The sequence below is a fragment of the Silurus aristotelis genome, assembly GCF_946808225.1.
Source record: "Silurus aristotelis genome assembly, chromosome: 4".
In the NCBI taxonomy this organism is placed as follows: Eukaryota; Metazoa; Chordata; class Actinopteri; order Siluriformes; family Siluridae; genus Silurus; species Silurus aristotelis.
The window spans coordinates 2041863-2058802 of record NC_139577.1 but is presented as its reverse complement, the minus strand read 5'-3'; the positions used below and the strand labels follow the sequence as shown (position 1 = coordinate 2058802).

The 16940-nt window shown below is 37.4% G+C and overlaps 1 protein-coding gene and 1 long non-coding RNA gene across 12 annotated transcripts in view; one reads left to right on the top strand and one right to left on the bottom strand.

Moving 5' to 3' along the window:
* Window positions 1–9988, top strand: part of LOC310724850 — a 37062-nt gene extending 27074 nt beyond the window's left edge. Inside the window, exons 2-4 of the long non-coding RNA XR_014533182.1 lie at window positions 8094–8185; window positions 8330–8417; window positions 9567–9988. This is a non-coding gene — a long non-coding RNA (uncharacterized lncRNA). The remainder of the gene's footprint in view (window positions 1–8093; window positions 8186–8329; window positions 8418–9566) is intronic.
* LOC310724820 (CUB and sushi domain-containing protein 1) overlaps window positions 1662–16940 on the bottom strand; it is a 368464-nt gene continuing 353185 nt past the window's right edge. For 8 of the 11 annotated variants that reach the window (XM_083539181.1, XM_083539178.1, XM_083539179.1 and 5 more), the window contains 11 exons: window positions 14278–14451; window positions 14120–14193; window positions 13916–14027; window positions 12184–12363; window positions 11785–11847; window positions 11158–11319; window positions 9996–10108; window positions 8255–8342; window positions 7524–7656; window positions 4099–4161; window positions 1662–2493 (listed from right to left, as the gene is read on the bottom strand). In XM_083539181.1, coding sequence (XP_083395307.1) covers window positions 2334–2493; window positions 4099–4161; window positions 7524–7656; window positions 8255–8342; window positions 9996–10108; window positions 11158–11319; window positions 11785–11847; window positions 12184–12363; window positions 13916–14027; window positions 14120–14193; window positions 14278–14451 — 1322 coding nt within the window. In that variant the 3' untranslated portion in view covers window positions 1662–2333. The remainder of the gene's footprint in view (window positions 2494–4098; window positions 4162–7523; window positions 7657–8254; window positions 8343–9995; window positions 10109–11157; window positions 11320–11784; window positions 11848–12183; window positions 12364–13915; window positions 14028–14119; window positions 14194–14277; window positions 14452–16940) is intronic. The other 3 variants (XM_083539175.1, XM_083539176.1, XM_083539180.1) reach the window with 3 other exon arrangements.

Here is a 16940-nt window from a genome sequence, read left to right as displayed (position 1 = left end):
ATAGGAATGGTGTGATTGTTGGTTTGAATGCAGTTTTACAGCTTGTAAGTTGATTATTTTACACTGGTGGTGGTGGTGATCGTGGTGGTGGGGTGTGGGAGGGGTGGGGGGGGGGGACCTATGCTAACGTTATTGCAGCAAGCCTGACGATAGGCATGAATATGAGATATCTGGCAGAAAGTGTGAGAGGGGTAAAGTTCATACCGCTATAATGCTTAATAACTTACAAATGTTACAGGTCCAACTCGCTGTACCCACCCTTGTGCCTCAATCTGTCTGAAAGCTACATGTTTAAAGGCAAAAAAAAAAACGCAAACTCCTTTATTTCTACTGACGATAATATCATGAAAAAATATTTCATAATTTCTTTTTAATCTCTAAAAGCAAGTTTGACTGCAAATAATCAGTGTGTGCATATAATGCTAAAGTGTGTGATGGCAGCATGTTCACATGACTGTAGTTCTGACATGTATGGCAAGTTACAGATGTTTTTATATATATATATTAGGGTTTTCATGCAAAATAAATGAAAAAAAAAATGATATCTATATTATATATATAATTTTATTTGTTTCGTTTATTTAAATAAACGAAAAAAAATGTATATATATATATTTTCCCTTCTATTTATTAAAATAAACATATATATATATATATATATATATATATATATATATATATATATATATATATATATATATATATATATATATATATAAATAAAATTTTATTTATTTATTTATTTATAATTTTTTTTTCATTTATTTATTTATTTTTTCATTTATTTTGCATGAAAATCCTAAACATTTGTGGGTTTTTTTAAACGAATTGATTTCTCCTATAATGGAAAGCGCCTCAGTGCAGCATATGACAACATACTTTTGAAAAACACAGAACGAATTTGGCTTCAGGTTGTTTGCAGACAAAAAAAAAAAAAACTCCGAGCATTTACATGCATGTTCAAAAAAAAAAAAGAACCAAAAAGAGTAAAATCACAGTGAATCTGCAGTGAAGCCACATCGGTTCCTAACTACAAAATAATATGGATTAGTGAATATGGCCTCAGTCATGCTTTTGAATCTGATAAGGCAGTGTTTCTTTGAGAGTGCGTTTGATCTTTCATTGACTCAAGATCTCGGAGAAGTTGAAGAGATACAGGAGATATTAAAGTGGGGGGGAGAAATGGCAGAACAAAATGTATTTATGGTTGGAGAAATATCATGAAGACATTGAACATGGATGATTACTGGGACTGGGGAAAGAAGACCAGCATGTCAAACATCACACAAAGTGAAAATGTCACATTAATGTATAAAACGTTTTGATTGAGATCTGATTTGGGATAAACAATTGTAATTATCCGGAGAATGTTTTTTTTTTTTTTTTTTCTCTCTCCAGAATTTCACTACCATTAGATCCAAATAAAAAGGAGAAAGAAAACGATTTAGATGTGAAGCTTTCAGAAAATCATTCCAAAGCCTAAAGTTTGCCATTATAACCATTCTGATAGATTTATGTAAACATAAAGATAACTTTATTCGCAGACCTAATTTAGAAAATAGACTCAAGCTCTCTCTTGATAGACATAGCATGACCTCATGCTCTTTATGGATATGGAAATACAATGTTTATATACATATTGTCAGTAACCCTGTGTATTATTTTTCAACGTTTATTCCATGTACCCATTTCACATCCTTCTCATACTAGTGCAAAATTTGTGCGATATATTTTTTTTTTTATTTATTTATTTTTTAAACCCCACACGGCAGTTTACAGTTCCATCCACGATTCGGAGATTAGAGCTTTTTCCGTCACGTGTAGTAGCTTTGTTTTTATTGGAGTTGTCCTGTAGCCACACAAGTCCAGTGTCTGTTATACTTGTCTTTTGTCTTCACTGAAGAAAATACACTTTGCAAGAGATTCTGTGGCTTTTTATAGACACTTCAGCATCTTTCCAAATGAGCTCATTTGATTGGTTGGGGAAAGACATGAAAAAAGGGGAGGAGTAAAAAAAAAAAAAGAAGAAAGAAAACCCTTCCACCCTACGTGTGTGCTGTTAGTGGTGCTATTCACTGCTCTGAGAAACTCGTCCACGTCAAAGACAGCACGCATTCGTAGTTTCCCAGAAGTTTTTTTTTTTTCTTTTTTTTGTATGTTTTGAGAAGTTCCATTGTTTTGTTGAGGTCTTTAAAAAAAAAAAAAAAAAAAGCCATCAAAGCTTGAAATTGTTCCGAGCAAAATTCATAGCAAAGAGCTCGCATCCCTACCAAAGTGCATTCGGTTATGAAGGAAACCGGCAGGTTCTCAGTGTCTGGAGCTGTTAATGAGGGCTATACTACTGTGCACACTGTGTTGAGCGAGGTGTCAAACCTCACAGCTTTGGCCTCTGTCGGCTTCATGTTTGTGTCGTACATGGGGTTCTCAAACGATGCCTGTCCGTTTGTGTTCTCGTGCCCCGCGTAGCCGTTGTACTGGACTTTTGGTCTCGTCCTGCGTAGGGGGGGAAAAAAAAAGGGAAAAAACAATCGGGTTACCATCAAGAAGTTATATTATTTGATATTACTGGTGAACGAAGCCTAATTTCTTTGCTAATACAAAGTTAGACAGGGAGTGAAAGCTAAAGGATATTGGAGAAATACTAGCAAATTATATACATTTATTACATGCATGATATTTCATTCCTAATTAATTCGTTAGCGAAGAGCAAGTCGTGTTAGTCATCTGTATGATCTGTATGTAATTATCATTTTTGTAGGGAATTCCGAAGGTTGTAAGTTCGAATCCCAGCCAAGGTGCCATTTCTGGGCCCCCGAGCAAGGCCCTTAATCCCGTAGCTGCTCAGTGGTGCGAATGAGAAAGAAATGCAAGTCGTTTTAGAAAAGGGCGTCTTCCGAAACGCCGTAAATGTAAAACGCACTGCTGCTTTGCGACTTTGTTTCCGTGTTAAAATCGCCAAACGAGACCTTGCTGTGGAAACGCTTTCAGGTCATTTACTCATTTGCTACTTTTAAAATTAAAAAAAGATGTCGTCTATAATTTCTCTGTATTTTTCCTCCCCCTGTTTGTTATAAAGACGTTTAAAAGTGTTCGATCGAACAACGGAAAAATGAATAAAACGATGCTGTAATCGGAGCGCGCGGTGCGGCGTATGTGTGCTAGTCGAGTGTTAAATAAAAAAAAAGTCAAACTTGGGTTAAGACATAAAAATAGAAATTGTCAACAGCTTTTTCACATCAGCACACAGATCAAGATCGCAGTGATTAGAATTTAAAAGTAGCTATTTAACGCGCACTGTTGCTCAGCTGTGCTTTTCCACTACAATGAGGTAAGGTTAAATGTTAAAGATGCCTGGGAGCGCGGAGCCTCATCAATTCCCAACGCTGAGCCCCGTGTTTGAGCAGGAGGCCATTAGCATGGGTGAGTGTACCTCGTAACATCAACTCTGTTTTTTAAACTACTGCCAGTCTCTTTTGGAGCGTGAAAGTAAGAGCGAGGTTATTAGGACTGCTGGCTAAAATGATTATGCATTAAACGCAGAAACTCTGGGCTGTTGCTTGCACCAGAAGCAAATAGTAATAATGAAACAGAGGATAATATAGTTTGGAATGTCTCTCGATATGGAATGATGTGTAGAATTTTGCTTTTTCAGAACCTATAATTAGAGTATAAAATAATGCTGTTCCTGCAAAAGGTCAGTGTTTTGCCAATGCATAGAAGTTGGAAAGCTGTAACTGATTCGCGCATTCGCAATTCGTACACAATTTGTACGATAATCGAAATAAATGACCTGCATTTTGGAGGTAAATTTCACGTCGTGCCCCCAACCCTCCGCCCCCCTCCCAGCTCCACTTGGAGCACACGGGGTATTTCACACTCGAAAGAACTTTTAAAGAATGCAAAACGTTCAGGCGAAATGCCTCACACACAAACAAAACCACACACACACACACACACACACACACACACACACACACACACACACACACACACAGCTTTCTTTTAGACAAGCTGAACAAAAGAAATATGGAATGGAAGATGAGGATGTTGTATTGCTGAGGGATTGTGGCCTGGTGATTTGGCTTTGCGGTTTCTTACCTGGAGCCGGCCCTGATTACGTCTTTGGGTCTGTCATTCTCATCTGTCTCTTGTGATAGTGCCCTGCCAATTTTTTTATTTATTTTAATATTGGGTAATTTGTCACCCATCAATTTTAACTGTATGTCAAAATCATCGGTCGCTTGCTTCGGTAAAACGTTGGAAAACTCCAATGCTCTGGTCTGCTTTTGAGATGTGTGTTTTAACTTTTTTACAGAGAACAGTAACGTAATTCTTTATTTATTTTTTGCAAATTTGCTGCGTCAATCATGCTGTTAATCAGCCACAATCTCAGGGCAGGCACAGGAGTTTCCCAGAAAGTGTAGTGACACAATGCAGATCAGCATCCAGTATGGACAGAATGTCATAAATGTGAACAAACTGATTCTGCCAAAATGAAAAAAATGTATGGAAGAATAAATAAATTAATAAAGCAAATAAAAGTATGCATGTACAGCTGTTGCACAAACCTTAGACGATCGAATATTTATTTTCCGAATTAAAGAATTAATTGAATGAATAGAAAAAGACTGAATGTTTCCGTGTGTGTCGCGCCCCTTTGTGGCCGATATCACTGCATGCAAATGCTTTTTTGTTTCCTCTTTCTATTCGTCACAATTTTGATTTAGATTAAATTTGTTTAAGATCTGCTACAAATTTAATCGATGATGTTCAGGGACCAGAATTTTTCACAATTTTTCTTTGATGGTGGATGTTGCAGTATGTGTATGGGTCGTTGTCCTATTGTAGGACTTTCTACTATACTATCTGTTTCTACAGTATTTCTACAGTTAGATGATATTTACTATGATATTGGCTGCCACACAAATGCAAAGTATAATAACTCCATGCTGAATTACTCCATCATTTTTGTATGTTTTTCTCATGTTTGTGGCAAAAGACCTCCATTTCAGTTCATCGTTCCACAACACGTGTTACCGAAACACCTCTGGCTTCTATAGATAACGTTCTGAATGTATCTGCTGTTCGCTTTGGTGATGAGGTCACATTTCTTCTGATTACTCTCCCATGCAGTGCTACATAGTAGAATTGTACAGCTAAACTCTGCATTGTCGTTCGGAAGCTTTTTCTCCGGCATCTGGGCAGTTCCATGTGAAACCTTTTTGTCCAACTGAGTTTTGTCTATTTTATTTGAATAATTCCGAACATGTTACGTTATAGAATTAATAATTATAATGAGTTTTAATTAGTCAGTTAAGGAGCATTTCAGCATAAAACTGGAGCTTAAAATATTGCTAGTACTCTGCTTCATGGAATCGTATGCTGTAAGTGTCAGCATATTGACAGAATTCATGATTTCGTACAATTATTATTATTATTTTTTAACCACAAAGCAGCAAAACTACAATGGCATGGATTACTATAGGAACCCCTGAGAAACGTTATTAACAGTGGGAATCCTTCTAGCGGTCTGCACAGCTGTATTTCTCTCCAGTATAAACACTATGAGATGTGTAAATGTTCATTCTCTGCTGGGTAGAACTTCGCTATAGGGTCATTTCGCTGAGCCAAAAAATCTTTTCGTGAGACCGTTTGTACAATTTTATTTAGCCAAATAGCTTTATTAATCTTGCGCTTGATAAAATTATTCATAGATGATTTAGTCACGTTGTAAGGTTGCTAGACTACTTTATGCTTTTGCAAACACTGTTTTGTTTACAAGATTTATGGCATTTGGCAGATGCCTTCATTTAGAGCAACTTACAAACTGCAGTTTTCGTTAATAAATATATTGTAATGGCTCATTCTCGAAAGATGTAATGAAAAGATCCTGTGGCTTCGCATGATGTCGTTGGTAATAAATGATTATAAGTGAAGGTCTTGTGTACAGATAATTAACGTGTCTCATAGTATTTATATTAGAATTAACTAAAGAAATGTAAAGTCTTTTGCTGTTTACAATGTTGTTGTTTGTGGGAATGTTCAAAATGGAAATATTTTAATATCATATCACACGTCTTTTAGAGTTCGCTCCTGAGCCAGACTTGTAAGTGAAGTATGTAGGTTTGTTTAGGGAATAGAAATGATAAAATAGGCATTATTAATGAGCTAACGGAAGCTAAGCGTAAAATCTTTATGTAGCATTGCAAATTCACTGGTATCCATCTCTAATTAGAAGAAGATTGAGACTGAAGGAAACATCAGATGCAGAACTTCTAGAACATCTACCCATGTAAGTACTAGTACAATGATTAGTCACTAACAATACAATTAGATAACAATGTAACATAGATAACTAACATTATGGTTATAACTTATTTTTGGCTCTGCGTAATTGCAGTGTTTCTCCACTTGCATCTTGTTGTTCTTCTTGCAGCTGCAGTTCTTTACTTGGATATTTTGGCTTGAGCACGTAAAGTTGGGTGTCACCCATACAGTCTATTTCTGTCTCCAGTAATCATTTTAGTGATTTCTCAAGTAGATTAATTGATTAGTTAATTAATTAGTTGATTGATTTCCTTCTTTTTAGTCTTATATATTTACCACCACCAGCACAATCAGTCGTTCATTAGAGCTCCCTGTGTTCTTAGTAACCGTGTTTACAACAGATGTAATGGTTACACTGCTGCAGTATTTTTTCTGGATTGTCGTTTATTTAGGTTTTATAAGCTGTGTATTTCTTTTTTTTTTCCTTCATCCATGTGGCAACGAAAGGATGAGTTGTTTATATTCAGAAACCGGACTAAAGGCCAGCACGCAAACTTTCTTGGCATTTATGTCATCGTCTTTAATTGGTACAGTCTGTTGGCTGAATGAACGAGTAGATTTCTGTGCTTGTGTGTTTTGCCTGTTGACAGCGGTTTCTATAGTGTGTGAAATGTCCATGCATACACTCAATCCAGCTTTTCATTTCTGTAGATGAGTTGGGAATTGAAAACATCTCGGCTTGACTTAGTTTATTTTTCAGGTTTGTTTCATATTTTACAAGCAAGCAAAGAGGACTGTGTAGCAGTGGTGATGGAAATAACCACTACAGGATCATCCGCTGTGTCAGTGCTGCAAACTGGACCTGCTGTCCACAGACTCAACTTAAATAGGAAATTCTCTAAGTAGGATCTTCAGGAGTTGGGCTTGTTGGCTCAGGGTGAGTCTGGTGAAGGTCTGCTGAACATTCATGGTGTTAGAGCAAACCATGCACAATCAATCTACAGTATAAACTCTGACACTGACCAACTAATGAGAATAAGGAGAAAGCAGGACATGATTGATTGACAGACCCAATACAGCTTGAGGACAAAGTCAGGAATATGTATATTGTTTTTATCAAAAAACATTGTGTATATACGTTGCATAGAATCACAGGCAGCTTTATTTTTTTTCATTTTGGCAGAAATTGTTTGTGCATATGCATCGATAGTGAATGCATGGCTAATGTTGTGTGAAAAGTTCTCAGCAGCTCCTACCTGTGTTTGTAGAGGTAAAAAGCGAATCCTGACAGAATGAGAGCGAAGAACGGGACCAATATGGCGGCCGCTACTGAGCTGCTGTTCGTGCCATAGTACGGATTGGATGGATCCATATCTGTAGTGACAAGAGCTGAAAGTGTAATGAAATGTTAGCACTAACAGCCAATACTTTGTAATATACTAGTTAAAGACAAAAATGAAACGCTGAGTCGGCTTAAAGATATTGGTCTGGTTTGCTTGTGTTAATGTTACCCAGTGTTTCTGACAGCGTTGATGATATTCAGCCCTTTAATCATTTGCTAACACGGACCAGCTCCCAAAGCTTTACGCGAATACTACAGTTGTACTCATAGATTGCTAACTAGCTCAGGTGAATTTCTGCTGCACCTCAAAACACCACCACCGACTTGAAATATCTGTGCTTAGTGCTAAACAAAACATTTATCGGATAATGACGGCTGCTTAGCATAAAGATAAATTGAGACAGGGATCATATATCAGTTCTCTGAGACACGCTAACATGAGCATTGTGGTGTTAGCATAACTTGTTTTTGTTTTGAGCAGAAGCTAAAGAGAGCTGGACAAGAACTGATTCTGATGCTACGATCACCTGAAGTGGATTTGTGCCTGAACGATGAAAACAGGCGTTGACCAGAGAGGTTGATATTATCCTATCAAATAGAAAACTAAATATATAAATACATTTTGCACACCAGTAAACCGTTTACCTTGTCTCGTCATCTGAAACTTGCCAAAATCTTTGCTGTGGATGTGACCTTGGTAAACAAACATTTTCTTCTCAGACTCAGCTGTCACCTTGATCAGGAGGGAAAAAGAGGACAAAAACAAAAACATCAAAGCCCCTTTTTATATATGCAAGCACATGGATGGGTGAGTATTGTCTCACTTTAGCCAGTTTAAAAAAATGTCAAGAAAAGCAACACTAAATGAATTGTAACATTGGATCAAATTTTTTTATTTTTTTATTATTTTTTTTTTTTTACGAGAAGCTTCAGGGTTCAAGCCCTAGCACTCCACGCTGGGCCATCGAGGTTTCTAATAAGCTAGCATATGCGAAGAAAATAATTTCATGCTACTGTAAGGTGCTGATAGTATTGGAATGGTGAACTCAGTTCTTTTGGCAGTTCTCTGGACACTCTGAAGACATTTTGGTTTGTAATAAAAATATGAATTTAAGATGATAGGTACATTTTCATAAGTTTTTGTGTGAACCCCCCATTTTTCAAGTGATCAGAAGTGCCAAGATCATGTGACTGACAGGTGTAACGTGTTGGCCAGGTGTGTGGTGTTAGATTGATCAGCTTTGCATGTGTGCTCTTGGTTTGGACCCTTGGTTTCGGCCATGTACTGTAGACTGTATTTGTTGGTCTAATGGGATAAACCAACATGAAGAATGGGATGCTTCCTACCGTAACAAAACAAGCATTTGGCAGACACCTGTATCCGCTTACGGCTATCTCATTTATACCCTTGAGCAGGTAAGTGTTAAGAGCCTTGCTCATTGGCCCAACAGTAGGACCTTAATGGTGCTTGGAACCTCAATCTTTCAATCCAAGTCTAAACCACAAAGCTACCATTTTCTCTAAATCTGAGAAAATATGAAAATGGAAATAGATTAGAAGCATTTCACAAAAGAAACATGATGTCTGGTTCTAACAACCATCAGACATCAAACCAACACAACACAAAAACAGTCAAAACAACTATGATTCTGAGCAGTCCATGTCTTTACCAACACCATGACTCCCACCTACTGGGATATCACAATCCAATATTTGAAGAAAAGAGCAAAAATATACAGGTCATACCACAAGATGTAAACCACTCATCAGTAGCAAGAATCAGATTGAAATTCGTAAAGAAATACAGATATGGGCCACAAAACTAGTGCAACCAAAATGAACTTGTACCCAAGTTACGGAAAGTCCAAGTTGTGGTGAAAGAAAGGATCTGATGTGAATCTCATGATTCACAACATACAAGCTCATTGCATAGCTGCTGAATCTGAATTCTCCACAGATTTTGTGTCTCTCAATTTACTAAGAAATGCAACCAATCTGCTTGGGAAAGACCTCATCAAGGAAAAGCCTCTAAAAGAGAAGCAACATGGAAGAAACTGAAAGAAGCTGTAATACAAGCCTGGAAAACCTTCATTTACTTGTATCTGTTCCAGAACTATTGCTCAACTGCATAATCTGCCACCAACGTGTAATGCGGTGTATTGCGTTAATATTCTGGATGTAAATATAAAAAGATTAAAGCTGAAAATGTCTTCAAAGAGTAGCAAATAGAGATGTGTTGGTCTTACTGCTCCAATACTTGGACTGTATATGTAGCAAAGCCTGCTTCTTTTTATAGAGTTTTACAGTTTCAATACTTAAAGAAAGCACACTGTGGTTCTAAAACTCTAATTTCCATAAGAATGTAGAGTTATTTTGTGGCACTTACATAACCATCCATAGCCCAGTTGTCGTTTTTGAATTTAATGAAGTACTGCTCTGTTGGACCTCGTATTTGGTAGACTTTGAGTAATAAATGGTTTTCTTCTTTTTTATACGTCCCTGCAGAAGACAAAGAAAATTAATTCAGCTTTGACATCAACTTGTTTAACAGAAATGTTAAATGAATAAATGGTTCAGGCATGAGCAATTTTATAAATTACACCACATTGTTGAATCTGAATTATACGAAGCGGCTGATTTTTATTTGCTACGATGGAAATTCTGAATTATTTAAATGATAGTTTTATTTTTATATGTTATTGTTTCAATAGTAACATCTTGTTTCTGGGGACTTGTATGACACGAATAATAACAAAGCGACAAATTAAAAAATGTAAAATAATTGACATTTGTGAAAGGAGTCAGTTAGATTCTTCTGGAGTCTTCAGGATGGAAGGCTGTTTTATGGTTTGTCAATGACGTACTGTGTTCTGGATTAAAAAATTTGCCACAGATTTCATTCTATATAACATCTTCAACGAAAACTGTTTGTAGATGCCTTCACAAACGTGATCACAGGAGTTAACCTGCCTCACAGACGTTCCACATCATTACATTTCAACATTAATCACGTTCTATTTCCCTTCTTCTGGGTAAAGATCTCATCAATTGGAAACCACTCACTGCTGCTGATGTGCTGATGGCTCCACATGAACAGTTCTGTAACAGTGGCTTAGGACTGCCACAAACAGTTTTGCGCTCAAGTGTCCATCAGAGAACAGCTGATAACCTCAACACTGATGGAACTATAAAGAACGAGTTCTTATTGTTTCTGGTTCCTCATTATATAGTGTATAGAGTTTTTTCCTTCTCCCACCGTGGCTCATTCATTAGGGATTTATATTTATAGGAAAGTTTATATTAAACTATTGATTTCCGTAAACCTGCTTTGTGACTGTCCATTCTTAGGGGCCATTCGAATTCGACTGAATTAAATCCAGCTATAAGAGTAATTATACTAATACAGGACAATCGTACAGTACAGCATGCAAAACAATTTTACAGCTTGTTAAAGGAAGCTGATCTAAATAAATTTCATATATGTGAAATGTCATTTGTTCCTTCATATTGCTGTTTATAGGCCTTCCTGAAAAGATTTAGCAGCTCACCTGAAAGCTTAATCTGCACTCCGCTTTGTTCTAAAAGAGTGACATTGACTCTGCTCGTTGTGGCGTTGAAAGCAGTGACTGTTATTGTTGCAGTTTGCCTCTTGCCAAGGTACTCATAGAAACCAGTCCAGCCCGAGTTTAAAGAGAACACATCTGCAGGCACTGAACACAAGGCGAAATTCAGTGAAATAACGATATATTTCTATGCATGCACACTGGAAATATATAAAAAAAAAAGATTAGTGCATAACTGGTCTGCGAGAGTCGTACGCTTATATGAATTTGGCTAGATTAGACTTCTAATAAAATCCTACCAGTAATTCACAAATAAAACATTCTGCATTTACACATCCACTTACTAGCATTAGAGCAAACAAGAAACTGGTGTGCAGTAGGACCCAGGAGTCATTTAAGTTAGGTTATGATTTAAACATGATTAAATGTAATTAAATACACTGACATTAACAATAACACAACGCATTATATAGAGACGTTTCTTATTTATAGCGAAGACTTTTTAAGGACGTTTGATGAAAACCTACAAATAACGACTACAGCATCCATTTATGTGACTGAAAATAGATTGAAATTTGGCAGAGATCGAGGCAAAAGTGAAAGTTTACATACCCCGAATCTTGTTTTTCTGTATGTCTGGGTCTCCCTTTGACTTGGTGTTTATTTTTGGTCCCACTAGAAGACAGATAATTGACATTTGCAGGTGTCCTTACATGTGGGTTCATTAAAAAAAAAAAAAAGACAGTTGAATATGCCACATCTCACAGTATCAGCTGTAGGTGACTGCATCATCCTGTAGCTTGAAAAAAATACTTACAATTGTGAACTTCTAAAAAAAAAAAAAAAGTAAATATAAATACTAAGTGCGTATGTGCATTGTCCTGGTTTGTTCACATTGACTCAGCAAACACCGTCACGTCCGTGTTTAAATGGCAACCTTAGCAACAGAAGCACTAAAGTTAACGCTTCTACTAAACACTTTCTATTCAAAGCACAGATGAGGATCAGTACCTTTGCAGACTGGAGGTTTGCCTGACCACCGGGCATCTGGCCTGCATGTCCTGTGCTCAGATCCTCCGGCTAAAAAGAATCCATCTTGGCACGTGTACATGAGGGTGTAGCCCAGCGTAGGCAGGTCGATAGCCCTCACGTCCACGTGAGACGGGGTCTCAGGCTGACGGCACACATGAGCTGCACAGACGAATGCAATTCGTGTGTATGAGACGGACAATTTAAAAAAAAAAGAATAATTTTGCAGGATAAGACGGTGCGGTGGCGTTAGTGGGAAAAGTCCGGTGCCTTAAGTGCACCTTACATAATGTTTGAACTCGGTCTTCACATCTTGCTTTTAGTTGACTCATGTCTGTGCACAATCAGGCTCAGGAAGTGAGGGTGCTTTTTATCAGTGGTTCTCAAATTAGGGTCACTGAAGCATCGGCAGCAGTCCGTGACTTCTTTTTTTTCTGTTTTGGTAAAGTGGTGGAACTGACCTTATACTATATGATCTAAGTCATATTTATTGTGGATTTCTTAGAGTTAGCAGCCTTTTCTCCAATGTTCGCTTGAAGTGAATGAGTTCAGACCAAACCTCCATTATTCAAAACAAGGAGGACTAAAATGGTCAAATACAATTTTACAAAATGTAGAAACTTACCGTAATTTCCAGACTATAAAGCGCACCCATATATAAGCCGCACCCACTGAATTTGGTAAATTCATAAATAAGCCCCACCTGTCTATAAGCCGCAGGTGTCTACACTGAAACTAATAACTTTACACAGGCTTTAACGAAAGACAGTGTCTGTTACACGGTGTAACGGGTGAAATATGTTGCGCTTCCTTTAAAAGCAGAGGGGCATTTTGGGAATAGCCTGCCGTCGCATTTTTCCGGTATTACTGCATGTGTGCAAGACCGAGGAATATGTCCTTATTATTTTCTGATGCTCATTTCTAAGTTTCTTTGATTAACCTGTAACGCTGTTGCCAAGAAAAATAAAAAAGCACGAGTTTTGGAAACCTGTCTGTGCTTATATGATTTCTGTTGTAATTGGAGTTAGCGAGCTCCTCCCTTCACCCAGACTCAACGCGTTACAACGGCTTGTATCTAAACAGTAGCCCACCAAGAAAGTCATTGTTCACTGTCTTCCTCCTTCCTTTCACAACTATTTCTCTCGGGTGTTTATCTTTTGGCATCGTTGTGCTTTTAAAAGTCACCCGATGGAAGTTTTTCTCCCGATGCCGTGCAGCTCAATACACAGGTGAGGTTTTTTTTTTTTTTCCGTTCGGAAATTTCATTGGTCTAATGTTATGGGGTTCAGTTTTTTGGCTTGAAGTTTGTGAAACCGGGAAAAACCCAGGAAAAATCCATAAATTAGCCGCTTCGTTGTTTAAGCCGCGGGGTTCAAACCGTGGGGGAAAAGTAGCTGCTTATAGTCCGAATTGTCCAAATATAAAAAATTATATTTATTAGCATTAATGTAGCATTAGCATTAGTTAATTAGCATTCGTTTTTTCGGATCCTTGAGACAGAAAAATCATCATTAGGTCTTAACTCATGAAGGTGGCAATAAGACTGGAATAAACCACACTGCACTTGCTAACAGACCTTTAATTATCTGTTTTATGAATAAGTGTAGTTATATAATATTTCTATAATAATGAGATGCCATGAACCCTCATTATCCTTTTTTTTTTGTTTGTTTTATAAATTTTTTCCCCTCATGTCTAATGAAAAAGCCCTTACCGACACACTCAGGTTGCATGCCGCTCCAAGTCAAATTTTCCAGGCATGTTCTTGTGGTAGACCCGAGGATATGATAATTTTTTCTGCATCTGAAAAAAGCCTTACTCCCCACCTTCAAAAAAAAAAAAAAAAGAAAAACAACAAAAAAAGAATTACAGCATACATAAGAAGGTTCTTTGCAAAAGTTTGGATTACTACTGTTACCGTAAAACCCTGAGCTTGCAGTGGAATTCCGTACGCAGGTGTTCCTGGATCTTTACACGCATTATATGCAGGATCTGCAATCATAAACCAAACATTAAACACCATCCTGGAGCTTAAACCCCACTTAACAAGATGTTCTGGGGTTGAGGATTACAGACCGATGCAGGAAGGCTGCATTCTGCTCCAGGAACCATCCTCCTGACACATTCTCCTGGAAGAACCCACTAGCAAGTAGGGGGGACGGCAGTAAAACGATACTTCAGACTTGTAGGTAAAGTGCATTCCTTCTCTGTAGCCCTCTGCAGGAGTTCCAGGGTCCCCGCATAACACCGCTGGACAAAACACAAATTAGAACATAGAAAGTGTGTTCCAAAGAAGTAAATTACTGAAGAACTGAGCATCTGGCAACATCCATGCTGCCTGCTAGTAGTGATTAGTACAGACATCCATACCTTCTGTACCTTTTAATAAACATGGTTTTCCAATGAAAGGAGAAACATTCCTACTGGAGTGACCGATTACAGAACAAACAATTTAAGATGGCAAAAAAAAAAAAAAACATTCTCATGCAAACTTAATGTATTTTAATATAGTACTTATATGACAATAATACACTTCATAGAACAACCATTTTTTTCTCATTAGAAAAAGATGCACAACATGGCGTTACAAGGCATTAATCACTTTTAGCACCTTCTGGCAAGCACCATTTTCTTAAGGTGATCAGTCAGATTGAACCCAACTTTATTGGCTGTTCTTTTTTTTCCTCCACCAAAACAGCTCTAGGATTGATAATTCGGTCCAGTGGAGCTCGCATTTAAAACAGAGGACAACTGGAAGTTCTCTGTAATTAGCCACTGTAAAACGATGTCCTTGGTGAAAGTGGCATTAAATCCATTAAGACCGAGACTAAAGCTTAAATGTTCTTCTTTTCATAATCACTTTCAGAAACACGTCTAGTTTATTTATTTGTTGTCTTTGTCCTTGTTATGATCATACATACACTTTGCTTTAAAACATTCGTCATTGAGGAGATTTTGCTTTACCTTCTTCTTGCTCATTTTTACGTGCGAATGATTTGACTCTCGCTTTACTCTCTGCCAACGTCCTGGTCCCCACCAAGTATTTCTACGAGACCTTTTATAACACTTTTTTACATTTATAGCTTTTAACAAAAGATTTTGCGCATGTCCCTAGTGGTCAAGTTTTGTTAGTAATTATAAAATTTTTAGATGATGTTTGCCATCTCAAAGCCAATCTCTTTTCTGATAAAACCTGGTTCCCTACAATTGCTGACGTCTCGGGGTCGCCAACTCCTACTTTTAAAATTTCCCTGCGTTCTTTTACTGTTAGCTAAGATTAAACTTTGGAATTGATGCTCTTCCAGGAATGCAAGGAATGCTCTGGCATTAAGCAAAGCTATAACAAAAACTATAGATGATGCATTTGAACAAAGAGACAAAACAAACATCTGTAATTTGACACCCCTGAATTTTAACTAGACATTCATCTGATCTATAACAAATAGGCAACGAATATAACATACAACAGCAGGGTCAACACTGAGACAGTGACTGATGTTTAGCTAACGGTTCCAGGGTGTTGGTTGTTCTTCCAGATGACCTCACAAACACATTCTTTTATCCATCTATCCATTCAGTACAGAGATCTGTAATTAAATATGATGCACTCTATCGACGCATCTACAGAAGCTCAATACTACAGAGCTAAGTGCACATTTTACTACACATACTGTAATCACTGTTTATACATAATGTAATTACCGTCTTGTAAATACAATAATGTTCAATGTTTAATCAGCTAACAACGGTTTGTTTTGCTCTACCCCATTTTGAAGTTTGCTGTACAAATAAATTAAATTAGAACTAAGAGAATTGGAGAAATTCACCGAGGCTGATGTTTGGGGAACGTCCTACTTCCACTGAGCTGCGTTTAATATGCACATGGCAACCCTGATCGTTTCACCTACATATAAAATTTCTCACATTAACATTTTTGTATATTAAACCAGACTTTTACTTTTTGCCAAACCTTTACAGCATAATAGTGTTTAATCCCGGTAAGGGCTTGTGGTGAATCCGGAACATTGCACTGTACATTCACACCTATATGGGGGATTAAGTGGAGCTAATTTCCCTATCGGTATGATTATTATGGGGAAGGGGAGTGTGTGGACATGCACAATATTCAAACCCTTGAGCTGAAGCTGAAAATGTGACCTGCTAGACACTTTGAAAACAGTTTAATGACACATTTATATACCGTATAATGCGCCTTTTTCTATACACAGCAGTGTTTTTATTAAAGTAAACCCACCTGGGGATCTAAAGGCATATCAGCGTGTATATAAGATGTCCGTCTTAACATAATATAAACTACATTTATTAACATAGTGATCACTCTTTATTACTGAAGCTTTCTGACAGCCGAATTGCTTGACCCTTTTCCGCATTTCGAAGCTCTTCACACTATATTATTAGAGCAGAACGAGGGTATAATTCAATGCCATTCTCTGTAACTTTAGTGATATTAAATAATTACCGGTTGTCCCCTTGAATAGTGTATAGTGGCCACATAGAGCGACAGTATCTGTGGACCAAAGAATATTTCATGCACCAGGTGTTCTGGCAAAAAAAAAAAAAAAAAAGATTAAAATTCTGAGGCTGTTCATGTTCTTGTGCTGTCTGTCAGACTGTTGCACTTCTTAAGTTTTCATGCAGCCAGAATTGCTTCTAGGATTGTTACTGCTCTGCGAGAGTTGCTTCTTCCTTCTCCTGAAAGCCGTAGATGACAGCCTATT